Raw genomic sequence first — 21,517 nt, 5'->3', positions numbered from 1 at the left:
AGGATATTTATAATAAGTTAAAAATAATTCTTTTGGGCCTTATTAACTAAAGATATAAAAATTGTCTAGTTTACGCGAAAATAGTAGGTAACTAAAGTCACTAAACATAAAGCTTTATTATTATTATGTTTTAACATCTGGGGGCACGGCAGTGCCCCCGCCAAGACGAGCAAAGCGCAAGGGCACTATCTACCTTTTCTCGAAGCGCTTCGTCGTTTTTTGGAACCCTCATAACTTGGGGCTGGATTATACTAGATAAACAAAGATCTCGGACTTATTAAGCATATCAATTGCATAGCTCTTATACTTTAGATTTTATTCATATCTAAAAACTTCGATTTCGTCACTGACTCACTCACTTGATGATTATCAATACCTTTAGGGTACTTCCTGAAGTCCTCTAAGAAGCTGAAATTTGATATGTAAGATAGTTTTAGTACACAAACAACAAATAAATTCAAAAACTTGAATTTTTTAATCCTTAAGGGGATGATGAGGGGGTTTAATCTTGTATGGGGAATCAATAATCGCTGAACCGATTTAGTTGAAATTTGGTATGTAGATAGGTATTGTTATGGGGAAGGATATAGAATAGATTTCAATCTCAAAGTTTACCCTTACGGGCTGAAGGCAGATTTCAACCCCAAAGTTTACCCTTACGGGGTGAAGGGTTTATATGGGGAATCAGTAAGAAATACATTGTGTAACAGATGCCCCCAGATACTTATTTCAGGATTTTTAATAGTAAATCACCCCCAACCCTTTAAATTAGGGGATGGAAGATTGTCATAAGCAACTTACAAAAAGAAGTGAAATCCCACCAAAAACATTTTGATGTAAAATGTTGCCCAGACGAAACCATAAGGCTCGCACTGTCAAAAAGTTATCAGATCTCTTGCCAAGCTTCTAACTCTACAAGCCCTAACTTCACTAGCTCTACACCTTAGTCAAAGTATGTAGCTCGGCCGTTTCGTTTCTACAAGAACTATTGTATGTATAATAAAAAAACCGCCCAAGTGCAAGTCGGACTCGCGTTCCAAGGGTTCCGTACATTACACAATTTTTAACAATATGTTTTTTTAGTGAAAAGTGAGTAAAATGTCTTTTGAAAACCCGTAGGGATCGGATCAAAAACTAAGTACTTAAGTCCGACTCACGCCACAGATTATACAATAGTTCTTACGAACTGATACTTATCTCTCAAACAAAACGCAAGTACCTACCGTTTTGATACCTACACAAAAATACAATGGAGTGACCTTCAACGCGCCGCTCCCCGCACCGCGCGCACCGGCACAACGCTAGGGTTGCTGACGCTTAGAAATGATAAATAAATACCCACTTAAACAGAGGAGTGAAATAAAAGGAAAGCTAAATCTTAAATTATACCTAATATTCCGATTATGCTTTAGTGTTTGCGAAATAGTCATTTTAAAAGGTCATATGTCCCTGCAGTAACCGCAGTGTTTACGCCGTTTTATAAACCGCGCAATAATCCCAGCAAGAATTAGTTTTAAAACTTCGTGTAATTTAAAACCAGATAGAGATTAATGTTACATAGTAAAGAAAAATAATAGAAACCCCATGAATAAAGGTAATTAATTATAAGTTAACCAGAGCAAAAATGAGTAGGCACTTTCCGGTGTAAACTTACTGTCGTTAAAATAAACATTTACCAAAATAAATTAAAAATTTACTACCTATTTCAAATAGATAGATATCTAAATCTATACATTTGTCACACATATTAAACATTACATGTTTAATTAAAGAAATTCAATAGTAGGTAGGTACCTACTACCCGCGCGATTAGAACTTTAAGATATCGCGCCGTTAGACTTCACTAGATATGAAATAGTAAAGATATGTGACGTTCCACGGCAAAAGGTACCTTATGGCGGCTGGCGCTTACGCTTATTATTATCGCCAGCGCCACTCCAATATTCAGTCGGGGCAATGGTACCTTTTGCCGTGGAACGTCACATATCTTTACTATTTCTTATCTAGTGCATCTCTAATTCATTTCCCGAATCCCGCCGTCCGTGTAACTATCGTAAAAATTGACAGTGCGGCGCGCGGTGACGTGCGTACGTGAGCGCGTGTGGTAACCAACTGGCTTGCTTTTCTACCGTGAACGGGAGCAGATTCGTAGGTATTAATCCGAGCTCGCGCAGAGAGTTCCATAGGCCTGCTCACGCTTAGCTCCACATTTCTAATAGGTTTTCCTGCATCTATAGGTAAAGAGCTAATATGTGTATTTTTTTCATAATAAAAAGACCCAGTAGTTTCGGAGATAAGGGTAATGTTAATTTTTTGCCTGTTTTCTTAAATAACTTCTAAACTATTTATTTTAAAATTATGAAAAAAAATATATTTGAGATTCTAATTCTAAAATGAGCCCCTTCATTTGATATATAACTAAGATATAGTTTTTTTTCTTCTATTTATCATTCATCTCAAAAGTGACCCCTTTATTTAAATTTATATTACATATTTACTTTACATGTATGTCTTTGGGTTATAGACAAGTTTCAACTTATTAGTCCAGTAGTTTCGGAGCAAATAGGCTGTGACAGACGGACAGCCAGACACACGAGTGATCCTATAAGGGTTCAGTTTTATTCCTTTTGAGGTACGGAACCCTAAAAATAATGATTATAATAAGTTTTTCACCTTATGCCCATGTGGCGGTAGCAAAACAGCCAAGCCACATATTTTGACTAAGGTGTAGAGTTAGTGAAGGGGCTTGTAGAGTTTGAAGCTTGGCTCGACAAGAGATCTGATAACTTTTTAACAGTGCGAGTCTTAGGCTTATGGTTTCGTCTTAGCAACATTTTACATGAAAATGTTTTTGGTGGGATAATTTTTTACAGTATAAATATTTCTTCGTAACAGTTAGTATTATCTTTTAACATGATTTTTACTGTACATCTGGGCCCTATTTCACCAACGTGACAGGTGCGACATTTGTCGACATCACTGTTACCGTAGGGCTACCGCCAATACCGAAAATCGTCAATTGCGGGCATTTTTCTCTGTCACTCTAATTACGCCTTCATTGGAGTAAAAGAGTAAGATCCCCGCAATTTGCGAATTTCGGTTTTCGCGGTAGCCCCTCTGACGTCACAGGCCTTTATAGGCTACGGTAACCGCTTACCATCAGACGAGCGGTGTGGTTGTTTGCCACCAACCAGTGTTGGGCGTAATTAATTACTCGTGTAATTTAATTACATGTAATTAATTACTCGTGTAATTTAATTACATGTAATTAAAATGTTTGTAATTTAATAACATAAAATTTAATTACATGTATTTAATTTTTCTGTGTAAATTGCAATTGTGATTACATTAATTAGTAATTAAATTACTCAATTACTTTTCATTTACCTTTTTAATAATATGCAAATATGAACAAATTTACTTGTAGTAATTATAAAGAAAAACTTTTATGAATTCCATTATACGCTGGATAACGTTATAACATATTTTTTATCCCTGGAATCATACCTTTACAGGGTACTATGTGACAAACCACGTTGAATATGGCGGTCGGCGCTTACGTCGCGTAGCACCGCATTAGTTTGCACGATGCACATCCCTGGTGCGCCGGGTGCGGGCCAGCCCCAACCCTATCCTGTGTGTGATAGCGGACAGACTTGACTGCCCGTATATGAGACACTGCTGCGAAATGCATGTTTCCAGCAGTGTATATATATTGTAATAGTTAACTAGTGGCTCTGTGAGCTGTAGACCTCGCGAGCAGAGCTTTAAATAACATGGTGCTAAGAGCTTTAAATATAGTAAATTAAAAAAAAAACAATACGAAATTTATGTGTAAAAAAATACAAAAAGATATAATATCCCAGCATACAATTACTGGGGATCGAACCCAGACCCTCTGTGCAAACAGAAAAAGCGAACGTTTACAAACTGAGCCAAATAGTTCTTAGATGGGTTGACGAAATTTAGCTACTCCTTCTCAAATTAAAATTAGTTAAAATTAAATATCTCAATACCTCCGAAACCAGCGAAATAAATTTTCTGAATTTTTGGCCATTTAATCTATAAACATATCACAAAAAGAAAACACTCGTATGGTACCGATACCACTATTTGGTTAGGCGCCAGGCATCACGACTCCGCCATTTTAAAAAAATCCAAAAACCGGATTGACAAAAAAATTTTATTTAGTCATAAAATTCGATCACAAAATTTCACGAGAATCGGTTAAGAATTGCGACCTGTAGAGGAGAACATCCGGACATACGAAAGCAAAATGCCCGAGTCAAAACGTAGACCTTCGCTTCGCTTCGGTCAATTAGGTACTAACATTAGGAACGTAAGTCTACTAACAAATCTGTATGAGTCCATAGTTGCTCGAAATAAATATTTTTCATTTCATTTTCATTTCATTAGTTAATAGGGCGCCGGTAATAATGACGTAAGCGCCGACCTAAGGTGCCTTTCGGGTTGGACTGTAGCAAAGGGGGGGCTGGGACTTGGACAATTGTCACAAGAAATACGACAGGTGTCACGAAATTCCGACACAGAACTCATTTACTGCCATGAATTACCGAAAGTTCTTTGAAATCTTGTGTCAATTGTCATCATTATCATCATAAACAAGAAAGATACCTGTTTTTTGCCGATATAATAAAGTTTTTTTTTAATAATACAATGATAGTGACAAACAGGAATAAGGCCCGTCCGATGGTAAGCTATAACCGTAGCCCATGGATGCCTGTGACGTCAGCAACAATGTCACGTTGGTGAAATAGGGCCCTGGTGCTACATTACGACACTGGTGCTATAATAAGCACATTAAAACACTCCCTTTGGCCGTGTTTTAAAATTCGTCATTCGTTGCAAAATTTCAATTTTTCGCACTTCTATCGTAAATAACTACCTATGTATTAATAAAAAAAGTTACCTATATAAGTAAGTAGTTACTGCCTTTAAAAAGTATAAGTGTCTAAATGTTATTAGACTTTTTGATTCTTTAAAACGTCTTTAGGTCAATAAAGCAAGTGAAAAATTATTAGAGTTAGACCAAGAAAAGTCTGCAGCGATTTGGACAGCCCACGCAGTGAAGGTGTTATTTATAAGTCATAATTTCATAGAAGTTTCTTCAAATCGGCCTTATTAATGAGAGATTAAAAATATTCAAAATTATCTAAAAATATTTTAATCTGATATTTCATCTCATACGTTCAATAAGGCCCGGGACTGGACCTTTTTACCTGCACTGACAGTGGATCTTCTTAGCAACAAGTACAAATTCAGAATAATAGGGAGCAACTGCTATTTCTGAATGCTGGGCCTTGTTACCCGCCGGGCCTCATATGCCTGCACCTCACCTACCTTATTTATTTGTTTTACAAGGGGAAAATTTGTTGATTAATCATGCTAATATTGATACCCAAACAAGCGAAACATTCTAAAATTGAACCACAAGCGTAGCGAGTGGTTCGTAAAGTTGAACCTCGAGCGTAGTGAAGGTTTCAAGGGACGAGGGTTAAATAAAATTTTCACTACATCAGCTTGTAAAGGCCCTCTTGATTGTTCGAAACGGATAAGAAGAGTGGCATTTAATTTGATGCAAATTTTGAGTTGTTTCCGTAGGTATACTCGTAAAGCTCAGTTGGTTGGTAAAATTGACTTTAAAATGATAAATATTGAATAACGTTAGTTTGAAATTGATTTAAATGATAAAGTAAATATTATCGGAGATATATATATCGGATATCGCTCTTAAACAAAAAATATATGTCGCTAGTCATTTATAACCTAAAAGCGCCAAATTACGCAAAATTATATTGAAATGACACCTGTCTATTGAATTTGAAGAATACTTTAACAAGGGTGGTTATCTGTATGACAATGCACCTAAAATAATTTTCAAATGTATCTATTATTTCTACACTTAACACGATAACGAATTCTACGTAAACCAAACCGCGGGCAATCCCTAGTACATATAGAAATAAATAAGTGTAGGTAAGTTTCCATTAGTGTACCTACTATTAACAATATAACTATTTACCATTGATAATAATTTTATAAACGTTTTGCGTATTTTTTACGGGCACCGCGCTAATCGCTAGCCCGCCACCGTCGATCGCTGCCTCCTGCCACGGCGCACAGCGCGGCGCGCGAAAACGCCGCGCGTTTGAAATGTAACTCAATATAAGCGCGGAATGCATACTTACGTATCAGTATTTAGTGTCGCCGTGATTTTATGTTTCTAATATTTTGTGTGGGAACTAAGATCTTTATTATGACCGTGTAATATTAACTCTACAAACTTTAATTCAATATTGGCTATACTGCTTAACCAGAAATCAATATCTAGACAAGCACATTGTCTACATTTCTAATTTTTTACAAGTATACTAAGTTGATAGATAATATCGTAATTCTACAATATCAGCTACTTTAATTCTTTATTGACAAAGTAATTCGTGTTTTTACGTTCACCAGAAAGCAGCTGTTCCAGATTTCTAAAAACCGAATATTGTGAATAAATTAAAGTGTTATTGAACATGTTACAGTTTTTTGTAACTTTAATTTTATATTTACATAGTTATTTAGCAAAATTGAAATATTTAAATATGGCCGAACGCTCCACCTATAATTTTCTAATATTTTACATAAATGTTATTTAACATGCATGCAATAACATATCAAAAAAGAAGAAACTTTAATGTTATCAAAACCCATTTTTGTTCCACCGCTGGTCTACGAGCCGAGCGAGCATAGCGAGCGTACCGCGGTAGCGGCCGGCGAAGCGCCGGAACCGATTTTTTTATTATAACCTCAACTTATTTTTATACATTTGAATACATTATACCATAAATACTTATAACAAATATTCATTATATCCAGTAAACGTTATATCGAATAGCTTTATATCGATTAAACATTATACCCCATGAAAATAGTTATTTTGTTGTTATATCAAAAGTTCATTATACCGCTTATTTTCAAAAGATATAACAACTTTTGATATAATTAATCACTATAATCACTTAAGCGGTATAATGAACTTTTGATATAACAACAAAATAACTATTTTCATGGGGTATAATGTTTAATCGATATAAAGCTATTCGATATAACGTTTACTGGATATAATGAATATTTGTTATAAGTATTTATGGTATAATGTATTCAAATGTATAAAAATAAGTTGAGGTTATAATAAAAAAAATCGGTTCCGGCTATCACGATAGTTGCTTTTAAACGACATGGTTTGCTTTGGCACGTGCTGAAGACTTTTATTTAAAATATGAAAAAAAAAAACCGGGCAAGTGCGAGTCGGACTCGCGCACGAAGGGTTCCGTACCATAATGAAAAAAAAAATAAAAAAAAAAACGGTCACCCATCCAAGTACTGACCACGCCCGACGTTAAGTTAAGTTAAGCAACTTTGGTCAAAAATCACGTTTATTGTATGGGAGCCCTATTTAAATCTTTATTTTATTCTGTTTTTATTATGATTTTATGATTATTATATAAAGCCGCAACCCGAAGATTAATTGACATGATTGTTCTCCCAGAAGGAGGTTCGTGGGGTATTTGACTTTGATACTGTCGTATAGAGGGCCGCTTGGTGACCTCCAGAAAAATCCGACTTTTGGTCTACCGCTTCCGGTCAGAAAAATGTTGGACGGCCTGACTAAACGGTGGGAGGTAGGTGGGGGGGTGCTCGACCAAATGTCATAGAGGGACCCTGGCAGTTTTTGACGCCGCTATTTTTTTTTCAAAATGGCCAACTTTTATTTTTTATTTTTTTTTCAAGTTTGTCCTAACGCGCTGAAATTTTGGTCACGGAATCTAGGAGTCCCCTAGATTCCTACGAAAAAATTTTTTTTGGAAAAATGCTTCAATTGTTGGAAAACTGGCCACTTTTATTTTGTATGGCAACTTTTAAACGGTGCGAGATAGGTGGGGGGTGCTTGACCAAATGTCATAGAGGGCCCCGAGACAAAACAAAGTGCATTTAAAAATTTTCAAAATGGCCGACTTTTTTTTTTTTCAAGTTGATCCGAGCGCGCTGAGATTTGGCATGGCGGAAGATAGAGGCCTCTAGATTCCTATGAAAAAAAATTTTTTTGGAAAAAATCCAAGATGGCGGAAATAAAGGTCATTTTAATTTTGTATGGCAACTTTTAAACGGTGCGAGATGGGTGGGCGGCGCTCGACCAAATATCATAGAGGGCCCCGAGACAAAACAAACTGCATTTAAAATTTTTCATAATAGCCGACTTTTTTTTTTTAATTTTTTCATGTTGGTCCGAGCGCGCTGAGATTTGGCATGCGGCGATCTTGGGGGCCCAAGATTACCATGTGAAAAAATTTTTTTGGAAAAATCCAAAATGGCGGCGGACACGGGCAAAATTCAAATTTCCAAGTAGGTTTAGCGAGCCCGAAGGGCGAGCTTCAGGCCGGGAGGCCGAAGGCCGACCCCGCGGAGGGCCGTCAGGCCCGAAGCTTCACCCCAAATGTCCAAGCGTGCCCCACCCCCAGTAATTTTGGGCGAGGCCGAAGGCCGAGCTGCGGGAATGACGAACAAAGCAAAATCCTATACAAAAAGTGTGTTAAGCGAGCCCGAAGGGCGAGCTTCAGGCAGGGAGGCCGAAGGCCGAGCTGCGTGAATGCAGTTCCCCCAAGCGTTCTACAAAGTCAACTGTCTTGATAAGCGAAGCCGGCGGGCCGAAGGCCCGACGCTGAGCTTCGGAACCCAGCGAAGGCCGAAGGCCGAGCTCCGCGTAGGGCCGAAGGCCCGGAGCGTCCCTTTAGATTTCCCATGCAAGCGAGGCCGAAGGCCGAGCTGCGGGAATGAAGTGCTCGCACGCGGATCTTTTCGTCCTAGCAAAAGTAGAAATTAATTTCTCTTTCCCTTTGGAAAACAAAACTACAGCACCAACAACAGCACAAACAACAGCACCAACAACAACAACACATAAACAACAACACCAACAACAGCACAAACAACAACACGCGCACCGCGGGGCCCCGCGCACAGGGCAAAATCTAGTTTGTTGTTATAGCGGCAACAGAAATACATCATCTGTGAAAATTTCAACTAACTAGCTATCACGGTTCGTGAGATACAGCAGACGGACGGACGGACGGACAGCCAAGTCTTAGTAATAGGGTCCCGTTTTACCTTTTGGGTACGGAACCCTAAAAATCGTGAAACATAAGGCTTAATAAATATACTTTCAATGAAAACCACAGATATAATATAAATATTCATATATGTGATGAAAACTATAGCGAACATGATCAGTCCAGTAGGTACCTACTTAGTTTTTAAGTTATAGCAAAAAATCTTCTTTTCTTAGTAAAAAGGCGTACGAAGCGCTGCAAATTAAGGTACTCCTTTATGCTTGTATATGTACATGATACTTACTTACTAATAGCCCCCGTCTGGCCCCGGGACATTTTTTATGCTAAAAGGGGGGGTTGCGTCAGGGTGAGGGGATGGGACACTAGTGTGCGTACCTAAAGCACCATACCCGTTATACCGAAAGGTCTACATTCATTTCAACCTGGCTTCAAACACACAATTTGACCGAACCAACAATGATTATGAACTTTATTTCAAAGTGGTAGGGTTCATTGTTGCATAATGTCTGGCATGAGTGGTAAGGCCTTTAGTGATCTGTGAATGGATGATGTGTTGCAGGGCGCCCGTGCACGTGGTGACGGGCTCCGCGGGCTGCCAGGAGGGCCGCGACCGCTTCTACCGTGAGTAGGCAGCTATAATATACCCGCACCCGACCCTGATACCTACGCCATGTTTGTATCAAATAGTTTGGTGCGAGGCGAGGCTCAGTTACGTACGACAACAAAGTTGATGTGTGGCATGACATACATTGATATTGCGGGCACTGATGGGAATAGCTGTTTTCATACAAATCATTTGTTCCCGCCTCATGTCATGTATGGCGGGGGCAAATGTGAATAAAGTGCCCATTAACGGCATTAACAATAAATAAGTAGCCTAAAATAAAAAAATTGCAGATAACCCGTACTCGTGGTCGGCGTTCCGGTCGCAGGACTACGGCTACACGCGGTTCGAAGCGCACAACCGGACGCACCTCTACATGGAGCAGGTGAGCTTGAAGCCCCCGCGGAGGCCTAAAGGGTGGCGAACAGAGCTACTACCAGTGGGGACACACTCCTGACTTCGGGCAAACTCGGCTCCGTTCGGCTCAGCATTGCTCCGAGCAATTATTAGGGTTGGCACCACAGATAAGATAATGACTTGACTTTTGACAACCCTAAATAGCCGAAAGGGATAGTGCAATACATTATAAAGGGACAGCATGATTCGACCCTGAATCGTCAAACTTCGGTTTTGTAGAAAGTGTCCTTTCTGTACGGTAGCACTATTATTTATTCTGTGCTACTACCGCGAATATCGGTATACCGTTATCGGATAGCACACGCAGTGCAAGTGTTATTTTAAACGGCAAACTTCTATGAAATTATGACGTATTAAATAACACTTGCACTGCGTATGCTATCAAAATCGCTGCAAACTTTTCTTGGTCTAACTCTACCTACTTAGCGTAAAAGACGGGCGTCGTATTAGCCGCCCGGAACCCGGAACCGCGTTGTGTGTTTACCCGGCCTTTGACCGCCTAAGGCCTACTTGCACCATCCCACTAACACGGAGTTATGCGGGTAAACCGTTAACTCAGTGTCAAATTGTACTGGTAACCATGGTAACTCCAGGTTTAACCGGTTAACCCCGGGCTAGTGGAATGGTGCAAGTGGGCCTAAGACGTCTATACTACCCAAGTAGCACAGATAGCTCTATAACTACTCACTTTTAGTTCTATCTAACGCTCTGTGCGTATTAAGACACTTATAAGAGCACACTCGTGGTCCTACAGCTGTATAATAGATCTCAGTGATATTTATATAGCTTAGGGCTGATTAAAAGCTGCATTACGGCTCTGAAAACTACCATTAATACGCAAAGAGTGATATAAATGTATATTTGCTACGACCCTATACAGCTTTAAGGGTTATCAAATGCTTTAATCGTTATAAGGTCTGTTTAGTGGATCAAATTACGCCATGTGCTGTATAAGGAGGTAATTGTGGACTTTTATTACGTTGACTTATTAAGGGAGCACAAGTGAACTATTATGAAGCTAATAGACGTATAATGGAACACATGTGGCACATAATACAGCTTGTCGCTTAACATGTTTACCGCTAAGCAGCTTTTATTACACTGACTTTTAAGGGAGCACGAGTGAACTAATATGAAGCCAATAGACGTATAATGGAACACACGTGGCGCATAATACAGCTTATCGCTGAACGTGTTTACCGCTAAGCAGCTTTTATTACGCTGACTTTTTAAGGAAGCACGACTGAACGATTATGAAGGCAATAGACGTATAATGGAACACACGTGGCGCATAATACAGTTTATCGCTGAACATGTTTACCGCTAAGGGGCTATTCATAAATTACGTCATTTCAAATTAGGGGGGGGGGTCTGGACATCGGATGACGGTAGCATGAAGTAGGAAGAAATGGGGTCATTTGATGCATGATTTTTGGATGATTATAGGGGGGGGGGTCCAAAATCGTCAAAAATCGATGACGTAATTTATGGACAGCCCCTAAGCAGCTTTTATTACGCTGACTTTTAAGGGAGTACGAGTGAACTAATATGAAGCCAATAGACGTATATATGGAACACATGGGGCGCATAATACAGCTTATAGCTGAACACGTTTACCGCTAAGCAGCTTTTATTATTCTGACTTTTTGAGGAAGCACGAATGAACTATTATGAAGTCAATAGACGTATAATGGAACACATGGGGCGCATAATACAGCTTATCGCTGAACATGTTTACCGCTAAAGCAGCTTTTATTTCGCTGACTTATTATAAGGGAGAACGAGTGAACTATTATGAAACCAATAGACGTATAATCGAACACATGTGGCGCATAATACGGCTTAGCGCTGAACATGTTTACCGCTAAGCAGCCTATTATACTACCATTGGGACTGTCTGCATAGCGGCTGTTAAAACGTTCACAAGATGCCTTTTAACTGTTTAGAGGTTCACTAGTGTATCGAAATAACGACTTGGACTTTATAGTGGTTCACTTAAGTATCTTTATCAGATATATAACAGTCGTATGCTGCATATAAGAATTTTAACGGTTCACGTTGCTTTTTAACATTGACCGCCATTTTATTGTATATAACCTACAAAATTGAAATTGCTTTTCCAACTTTTAAGGGTAACAATAAGGTTTTGTGCCTGAGTTCTTAACCTAAATCATTAGTTTAGTACTTCCTATAACGTATTATTAACTTTTTATCTCATAATTCTGTCCAAACCACTGAAATAGTTTTTACACATAGCTTATTTATATCATTCATTTAAATAAATACTGATTATTTTCGTGGCGCACTGAAATTTTCTTAGATAATGTATATATATATTGTCAATAAACTTGCATTCCCAAACATCTTTCTCGCATTAATATATAAAAGATCATGTACAAACATTTAACTAAACACTTTAACAAAATGACTTATGGTGTCGTTGCGCTTAACGTTTTTGCTTCAATATAAATATGTTCACCTCTGCGTTCGTCGTCACTATATTAAATATAATAGCTGATTTTTAAACCAGAGGTGTAAAAGTATGTTATTAATTATCTTTTATTCAGCCCAACGTCAATCTTTCCCGGTATTAGGGCGCACATGTGACATATTAGCTGAATATAGAGTAACTGGTGGTCTCTTACCCAGTCAATATACACCTCTTATAATTCCTGTTACCCCTTATAATTCCGTTAAATTGCTGCTACAACGCTCTTAAGTAGCTATGTGAACTTAAGGCTGCCTAATTTGTGCCCATTTAAGAGTTATAAAAGCTGAAAAGACGCTTATACAGCTCTTATGCAGCTTTTATATTCCAGCTTCAAGCGTATTCGTTCTTCATTATGCGGCTGCTATACAGCTAATCTGTGCTACTTGGGTATACACGCGTGCGCGCGCGCGCACGGTTACAATTTAATAATTACCTTCAGATAAGAAACCTTATCGAAATGCCAATAAGTTTCATGGAGTGTTATGTAAAATCGTATATATTTAGTTATGTTATAGGTAGATATATTTCGAGGATCTCGGAAACGGCTCTAACGATTTCGATGAAATTAGCTATATGGGGGTTTCCGGGGGCGCAAAATCGATCTAGCTAGGTTTTATCTATTGGAAATAGTTATTTGTACAACAAGAGATCAAAGTTTGATATTTCTTCGAGTGCTTATTTTGAGTCCCGTGCAAGCGAAAGATTCTATAATAGATTCACGAGCGTAGCGAGTGAATCTAATTTAGAATCTTGAGCGTAGTAAGGGATTCAAAAGCGCACGAGATGTAAATAACTTTGATCTCGTGTAGTACACAAAATTTTTCACCCTAAGCAGTGAGAACATACCTAGAGGGACAGAGATAATAGAACCCAAGTATATCGAACTTGTATATAATTAAAACATTTATTTACATACAAAATATATACAGTGGTATTACTAAACGAAATTAATAACTAGCTTAAATCTAAAATAGGCCCTTGAGGCATTGTACCAAGGATGCTGGCGGCATTTCCTCGCTGTATCGCAATGCTGATACGTTGTGCGAGGTAGCCGCCAGCTCTTCGGTCACCAGTTACGTCAACCAGACGCTTCGCGATTTCTGCGAACAACTTATGCGCGCTGGGACCCCATGGACCTAGAGTTTCAACACCAAATGGTACAAAATGGTACTCTCTACCGAGGCTCTTATATTTGTTACGTTTTAGAATTTCGGCGCTTTCCGCCGCTCCGCCCGCTTTTACAGTAGTCCGTTGGACTAGACTTGTATTAGACCCCGCATGTTGAAATGACATTTGACTATAAAGGTCACTTGAATGTCATTTTGTCTCACTCAGTAAGCAAAATCGCATTTTGCTCACTGTTTTTAAGAAGCAAAGTACCCTTGTTCGAGCTGCTGAGGTGAAAACGCGCATTTTTGAGTTGTTATATGTTTTCCGAGCAAAGCTCGGTCTCCCAGATATTAAGTAAAGAAAGAGGGAGTAACTCCATACATCAGTTTTCATTCCCAAAACGAGAGTTATATTTTGTAGTCGACATCTAACGTCAAGTAGTGGAACTGTAAGTACCCCTACTAGTCACAAGTGTCGCTACTGACGAAAAATGTACTCCTACTAAAACAATTTACAACTAATATTATAAGCAAGAGTTGCAAATAGACTTCCAGTTAATCCGGTTATTCGCTAGGTACACGACTGTCACGCAACCTAGCGTCTGCAAATCTAGGGGAAAACGAACTCCAAAACTACTGAACGGATTTTCACACAATTTTCATCTATCAATAGAGGGATTCGTGAGGAATGTTTAGGTATATAATTTGTTAAGGTTTTTTTTTCTAATACGATAATGACGTTTATTTATTTAAAAAACACATATTGACAATACATTAAACTTAAAATCGATAAAAAATTAAATTAAAAATTAAAATTAATAACATAAAACTTACAAATAATAATCTAAACTATATATTATTACAACTAAAATTAAATACAAAAATACTTAATAATTAACTTAACTACTTAATTAAGTTACCTCTCTGTACCGCTAGGGCGATACGCTGAGAGAGGTACGCGCCAGCCCTACGGTTCCCGTGGACTCGACCAGCCGCGCCGACAAAGTCCCCACAAATGCCTTCATATCGGCTGACCAGGGACCCAAAGTCTCTACTGCGAGCGCCGCAAACTCGTAGTCATTAACTAAGTTGGAGTATTTGCGGCGCTTGAGAATCTGGGCCTGGTCAGCCGCAGCGCCGGCCTGGATGCGGGTCGCCCCAATGTGGGACTGTGCACCAGGGCCCTTCCCAGTTTCCACGGCACCAACGTGGCCCCGTCGGGGCGCTTGCCGTCACCTCTGTCCATGCCCACTGGCTCTAAAACCGCAGGCACATAGACGCCGGTAGCAAGCGCGCGACGCACGTTTAGGTTTTGTTTAAATTATGACGATGTTGTCGGAAAAAATCACGCTGTCTAGGAGCTTTAATCGAAAACGCCGCTTAATCCGTTTGAGTTATAACAACACACATGTACGGTGGGGTTGTCTGTCTTTTATCGGTCTACAAGAAAGTTCGCGACGGTGTGTATGTCTATCTTTTAAGGATAAAACTTAATATATCCATTTTTATCTTCTACAATAAGATTTCATAATATGTGGATTTTGTAAATCTATTTACACGGATACTGTATTAATAATTATCAAATTAAATACGTTAGTTAGATTATATAGATTACAATGGTCACTTACACCATACATATTAAATGAATATCTCAGGAATAATCGTAAATTAAAGTTCCTTTTCGAGCCATATATCTTGTATGAAATGTTAAAGACGCTATCCTTTGTTAGTTCCAATTTTCACCACCTCATGCGCTGCGATCGCTTTACTTACCCCCACCATGTACTTCGCACATAGCCAATAATATGAGCTGAAAATTGTTGAGCATTAGTTTTCGTTCGCCGCGACATCTATTGTCAACTAGCAATACTGATAAATTCCGCTACTTGACGCTAGATGTCGACTACGAAATAACGCGCGTACTTATGGAGTTACCACTCTTTCTTTACTTACATTACCTACTCATCTATGGCAAAGACATATGTAACTTCGTATAAGACGAATAAAGTCTAAAGCCCCTGCTACACGGCAGCCGACAAGCCTACTAACCGTCTGACCTAGGTCTGTCCTTGGTGTGTGGGTCCGTCTGAGTTGTCTGGCTAGACGGTGGCAAACCACAGTGTGTTCAGAACTCGCGGACAGACAACACGTATTGCAAGCGCACAAAATGGCCCCTAACCTTTCAGAAAGTTGGCGTGGCATTAGTACCTACTCAGTGGCGTATGGCCCTAAGGGCTGCGTATGCCACCCCTGGCGGATTGCATTTTGTTTTTCGTCCTTCACTTCTGGGGCGGCAAAACTTATTGGCCGGGGCGCCAAATTTCATAACCTACCTACTCATACTAGTGCAATTACTAAAAAATAAGTTTTTGGCAAAAAAATAATATTTGGTACAAGCTTTTATCGCTGACTGTACTTTTCTTTCCAGAGGCATCTAATACTCGTCGAGACAATTCTAAAAACCCCAAACACAATTAGGTCGCGTTGTTCTATCACAGGGTTCCTATGGCCACCTCCTGTCTCCATCATCAGATCAGCTCTATGGTACCATAATAATGCATTGTCACCCGACTTAGATATGTATGCAAATTTTCAGCTCCATCGGAAACTAGAAAGTGGGTCTAATTTAACTTGCAAGATTTGACCCATAATAACATATTTACATACGTACATTAGGTATATTGCAAGTTAATAAAAAGTTTGTAAAAAAAGAAAAGGGTATATGAATGAAACGCTGGCTCAAAAAACGGCATTTGTTGAATCATTTCAACTTAATGAATTCGCTGGACTACGCTACGGGGACATACATAACTTTCTGAGAATGAAGAGGAAAGTATTTGATGAATTATTAGAAATGCTACTGAGTACCCATGGCATGGCTATTAACCACACGAGCGCACACGGCGCGTCCTTCAAGCGAAATGGCCTAGTGCGGTCGGCGTCGGGCGGCTACACGGTTCCGGACCGACTGCTCAGACCGCGGTCGCTGGCGCGCGCTCGCATGCCAAGGGCGTCCGGAGGTCAAACGAAATTTTGTTGGTAACAACTGTCTACACGGTCCGGGACAGACCAAGGCCACGCGGTTTGGGGGCTTGTCGGCTGCCGTGTAGCAGGGGCTTAAGGAAAAAACGTGCCTCGGAATTCAAGTAAAAGTCATTCTCGAATAGATGGCGCACACACCTTTAGCCTATCCTCGGCTAGATGGCGTGACGACACCGTTTCATATTTAACAATTTTAACACATAGATATCAGCTTCGAGCAACACCGGCTTCCGACACATCGGAAGGGAGGGGCCCAAGCGATATCTCACCGTACAAATCTTTCTGCCATTTTTCGCGGGGGGAAAGGTGCACACAGTCGCACTTCTCACACACTTACATACAAAATCCAATTTGCAATGACGACACAAATACATAGAAAATGACACACGTCAAAGACAAATCTTGCAAACCTCGATCTCTTTTTGTGTACGGACGAGTGACAAGTGTCACATCACGCACACTAACACATTTTCGTTGAAGTATGTTATTGTATTCTGAGAGATGAGAAGTCGGATTTGTCGCTCGACCGATCCGCAATTTGTACTGAGCGAGCAAAATCGATAAATCCAACAATTACATGAGACTAAAATATAATAATTGTGTTTGAATGTAATTAAACGAATGATATGTAAAAAAAATATTACATGTGAAATGTAACACTTTCTTTTTGTAAATTTGATGTCCCCGACCTCTTTTTATAACAAAAAACCGAGCAAACAGGCATTTTTGTGCAGCAGTGTTCACGCGCGCGTCTGGACTCGGTCTAGTGAAAAATCCAAGTGCAACTAGTTTTATTACCCGCGCTATATTAGATTGACGCGCTAATCTTGTACCTCGGCAGAGGGGAAATAGTGCGAATGCCGCCTCCCTTCCGTGTTGCTCGAAGGATATCAGTGAATGAACATGGATCAAAATGATATAAAAATAATAAAATAATTTATCCATATATATACATTTTTTGATAACTTTATACGTTTTCATTTTGAGTTTTAGTCGTGTGTCGGTAGATGGCAGTAAATTTACAGTGACTACACAATTTACAATGACAGGACCCCTCTATACTATCTATTCTTTTTGTCTATGGTAAAAATACCTACATACCTCAGGCGTTCAAAGGGGTTAAATCAGTTATGTTATTGGTACATAATTAGTTAATTACATAATGTTCTGTTCTAGGTGTCCGCGGATCTCAAAGGCCAGGTGATCGACTCCTTCTGGCTCCGCAAGACCAAGCTCTCCTTCAACATGCCTTCAATTCTAATGAATACGTAATTTATAATAACTGCCATGATGAAGTTTGAACCGTCTTGGCTAGTCAGTAAGGGATCATTTGTAAAAAACATTATTGCTTGTTTTAATTTGGACAAATTTAGGTAAAGAAAAACATTCGAAGAAATAAAGTGCGAAATTCGTAATGAGTGGCGAATTTTAAAACACTACTGAAGAGTGTTTTTAAACGGCACTAGTTGCGAATTACCTATTCGCACGTGTATTGTAACAACGTTTTACAGTACATATAGCTCTGTAAATTTTTGTCGTAATGTGTTTATGTCAGTAATGGAGCACCATCAGATGTACCTACATACTGTAAAACTAACTAAGACCAATCGATATGAAGAGGTTAAATCTCGTTGTGTATTTCTTAACAAGTATTATTTTCTGTGGAAACAAATAAATAATATGCTTTTATAGAAAACGCTTTATTATTATTTAATATTCTCGTACATTCTCCATCAATGGAGTAGGTATCCTAGAAGCCACATTTTAAAGAAAATGTAATTGAGCTTTATCTACTTATAAAATAGACATAATTTCAAGAATCACAGCATATCCTTCACATTGATAATTTTTATTTAAAATCAACTTTTAAAAATCTCATTGTCAATGCTTAAAAGACATTTAGGTACTACATTGACAACAGTACAATTTTGTAGTACTTAAAACATATCAGTACTTCAGTAGCACATACTCATCAGACTGTTGAAATCCGCATTTACTCAAATAGGTATACTGGTACAAAATTACATTAATTACTCATTCTTAACATTAGTTCAATTACTAGTAAAACTATAGTTAGTCTATCCAAATGAATCTGTCTATTGTTATGATTTTTATTACTATACTAGACGGGCCCGCAGCTCCGCTCGCGTAAATGAAATAGTGTGTCAACCCTGCCGGGGTTCATAACGGTGATAGGGATTTCTTATTTGTACCCGTTATTTGGATAACTTAATACGCAAAATATCTGAAAAAAATTATGTGATTTGATAAAAGGCAAAATTATACTTTTTCATCTACGTAGTTATTTATTTAAAACTCGTTTCAACATAAAATTATTATTTATTTTTATAAGCCTAATTGCAAAAACGTTCATTAGATTAATATCCGCCTTAAGACGAATATGGACGACCACCGCCCATAAATCGCTTTTTGGTACAAACGTACGTACTCCCCATTTCCCTTTCTGAATACTAACATTACTTACTACGGTTATGTGAATCCTGGCCTCCGAGAAAAGACAAAACAAAACACACCATGTTTCTCGGTCTTGCGATAGCTCTCGCCAGTCCCCATGGCCGAGGATAAGCAGATCTCGAGCAACTACGTCGTTCCAGCGTACCTATAACTTTATAACTTTATTTAGCTAAATGATAGCTCACAACTGCTTACAAGTAATTAATGATACCTATGACGTCCGATTGGGCGTCTCCCATTTCGTTGTCCCAAGTACGCTCTCGTCACGGCACGATCCTCTCCCATTCTCTCTAAATGTCCGAGCCAATGTAAGCTTAGCCACTTTTGTCTCTCAGTATTCCGCCAGTACATCGGAACACATCCTTATTTCTATAGCAACAGTTATATTACGATATTTGGCCGACTGCTGACTGTACGTTTGCTTATTTTCACCAGGTCGTTTCGCTCAAAAATATCTGAACATGCACTTAAATTTTATCTACCTACATTATAACTTGCTATAAACTTTGTATTTTTGGCCCATCTCGGCAGCCCGGTCCCCGGACGAATTTGTTTGCCGAAGCTGTGAAAGTAAATCTGAATAACATAACTCAAAAAGAAATTTAAAACAACAAAATACAAATTACTATTGATATTGATAAGTCATTAAATGGCATGTCACTCGTATGGGCATTAACTAAGGTAAAAGGTTGAGGTTGACAGCACTTTTTATTTTACTTCGAGTAAAAAAGGCCGAAATCACTGCATACCAACTAGATATGAGCGCCGCGCCGGCGCGCCGCCGCCGCCGACGAAATTTTCGCGCCGCCGCCGCCGACGCTGCGCTATCGGCGTGGCATCGGCGTGACCTTGTTAGATACTACTACTTTCAGAATCAGACAATATACATTTTAACTAGTTTAGATCATTAACGGCGCCACTCCGAATAGCTTATAGACATTCAAAAGGTATTTTAGGCCCATATAATTCAAAAATATCGAAGATAAATTCAAACTTTTCTGTCTAGTAACCGCGCTACTAGTTTTAGGACAACGAAATTACAAATTTTGCCAGCTGGTTAGCTCATCCGACATTTACCGTGAAATTAACCATTGCAAGCATGGTTGAACGTTTTTAAAAGGTGTAAAAAGGGGTAAATTTCAGATTGGTATTAAGCGTTTTCACGTCGTAAGGTCCGGCCGTTGGGTTCGCACGAAAGGGCGTCGGAAACAAACGGGTCTCATTTAAACTTGGCCATTGTTCAAATTTCAAGCTTTGTGAGAGCATTGAAAGATTGAGCTGCGAGAGATCGCAGCTCAATCTTTGGCCTCGCATCGCTCGCATAGAAGTATGCCGCGCCGCTATCTGAACCTCCAAGTTTTCGGCTCTGTTTGGAGCTCAACTTTCGGCCTCGCTTTTAAAATGCTTAGTCATTGGTTTTTGTCCGATCTTAGCTCCGCTGCAGCACGGCCTTTGGCCTCGCACGGATGCGCCTGCATCTCCAAGTTTTTAACACAATGGCCTCGGTCTTTATCGGCCTATCGGCATTCCTGATGATACAGTCAATCCGCTACTTTTTACTTAGCACAAAAGGGCCTACCCCAGCTAGGGCGTCACCAAGATTATAAGACCGGCTCTGATACCGCGCGATGCTGTTTATACTATACATATAAAACTATTTTCGAACCTTTATTCAATAAACTATCCTTGAAATTGAAAAATGCACTTATTTTATAACTTTCTTACAGCAAAAACATGTTTTTTCGGTAAAATTTTGGTTTGAATTATTTTTTCATTAATCAAAGGAGTTTCAAGGCCACGCCGCCGATTCGCCGCCGCCGCCGACCGATTTTGACCGGCGCGCCGCCGCCGGCTTAATGCCTATCGGCGCTCATATCTAATACCAACATAACAAACATAATTTTGGTTATTTGAAGTTCGAAACGAAACCAACCGAGAGTTTCCGAAAATAGCCGATAATCGTAAAATGAAGAATGTTATGAAAATTTCTTTTGCTTATTGTAAATTAAATACGCATCGAAAGCGATAGTTTTTATGCTCTAGTTATATTCTCATACTTAGATAATCGAATAGAATCTCATAATTAGAACAGTTTTTTCTTATCATACGTGCGTCGTATTTGAGAAACGTGTCAAAAACTTTTTTAGAAATTTGTAAGGCGCCATCTTGCTTCTTCCCTCGTTTTTTATCCCGTTCTGGTTTTTCAATTTTATATATATGATGATTAAATGGTAAAGTATTTTAA

General features: G+C 39.0%; 1 protein-coding gene across 3 annotated transcripts in view; it reads left to right on the top strand.

The window, feature by feature from the left end:
* The window catches only part of LOC134796682 (acid phosphatase type 7), a 38,521-nt gene extending 20,163 nt beyond the window's left edge, over nt 1–18,358 (top strand). Inside the window, exons 7-9 of one of the 3 annotated variants that reach the window (XM_063768834.1) lie at nt 9,694–9,755; nt 10,032–10,123; nt 17,974–18,358. In XM_063768834.1, coding sequence (XP_063624904.1) covers nt 9,694–9,755; nt 10,032–10,123; nt 17,974–18,069 — 250 coding nt within the window. In that variant the 3' untranslated portion in view covers nt 18,070–18,358. The remainder of the gene's footprint in view (nt 1–9,693; nt 9,756–10,031; nt 10,124–17,973) is intronic. The other 2 variants (XM_063768835.1, XM_063768832.1) reach the window with 2 other exon arrangements.
* The last annotated feature ends 3,159 nt before the right edge of the window (nt 18,359–21,517 follow it).

The sequence above is a fragment of the Cydia splendana genome, chromosome 14 (genome assembly GCF_910591565.1).
Source record: "Cydia splendana chromosome 14, ilCydSple1.2, whole genome shotgun sequence".
Taxonomy (NCBI): domain Eukaryota; kingdom Metazoa; phylum Arthropoda; class Insecta; order Lepidoptera; family Tortricidae; genus Cydia; species Cydia splendana.
This window is presented reverse-complemented; position numbering and strand designations above follow the sequence as displayed.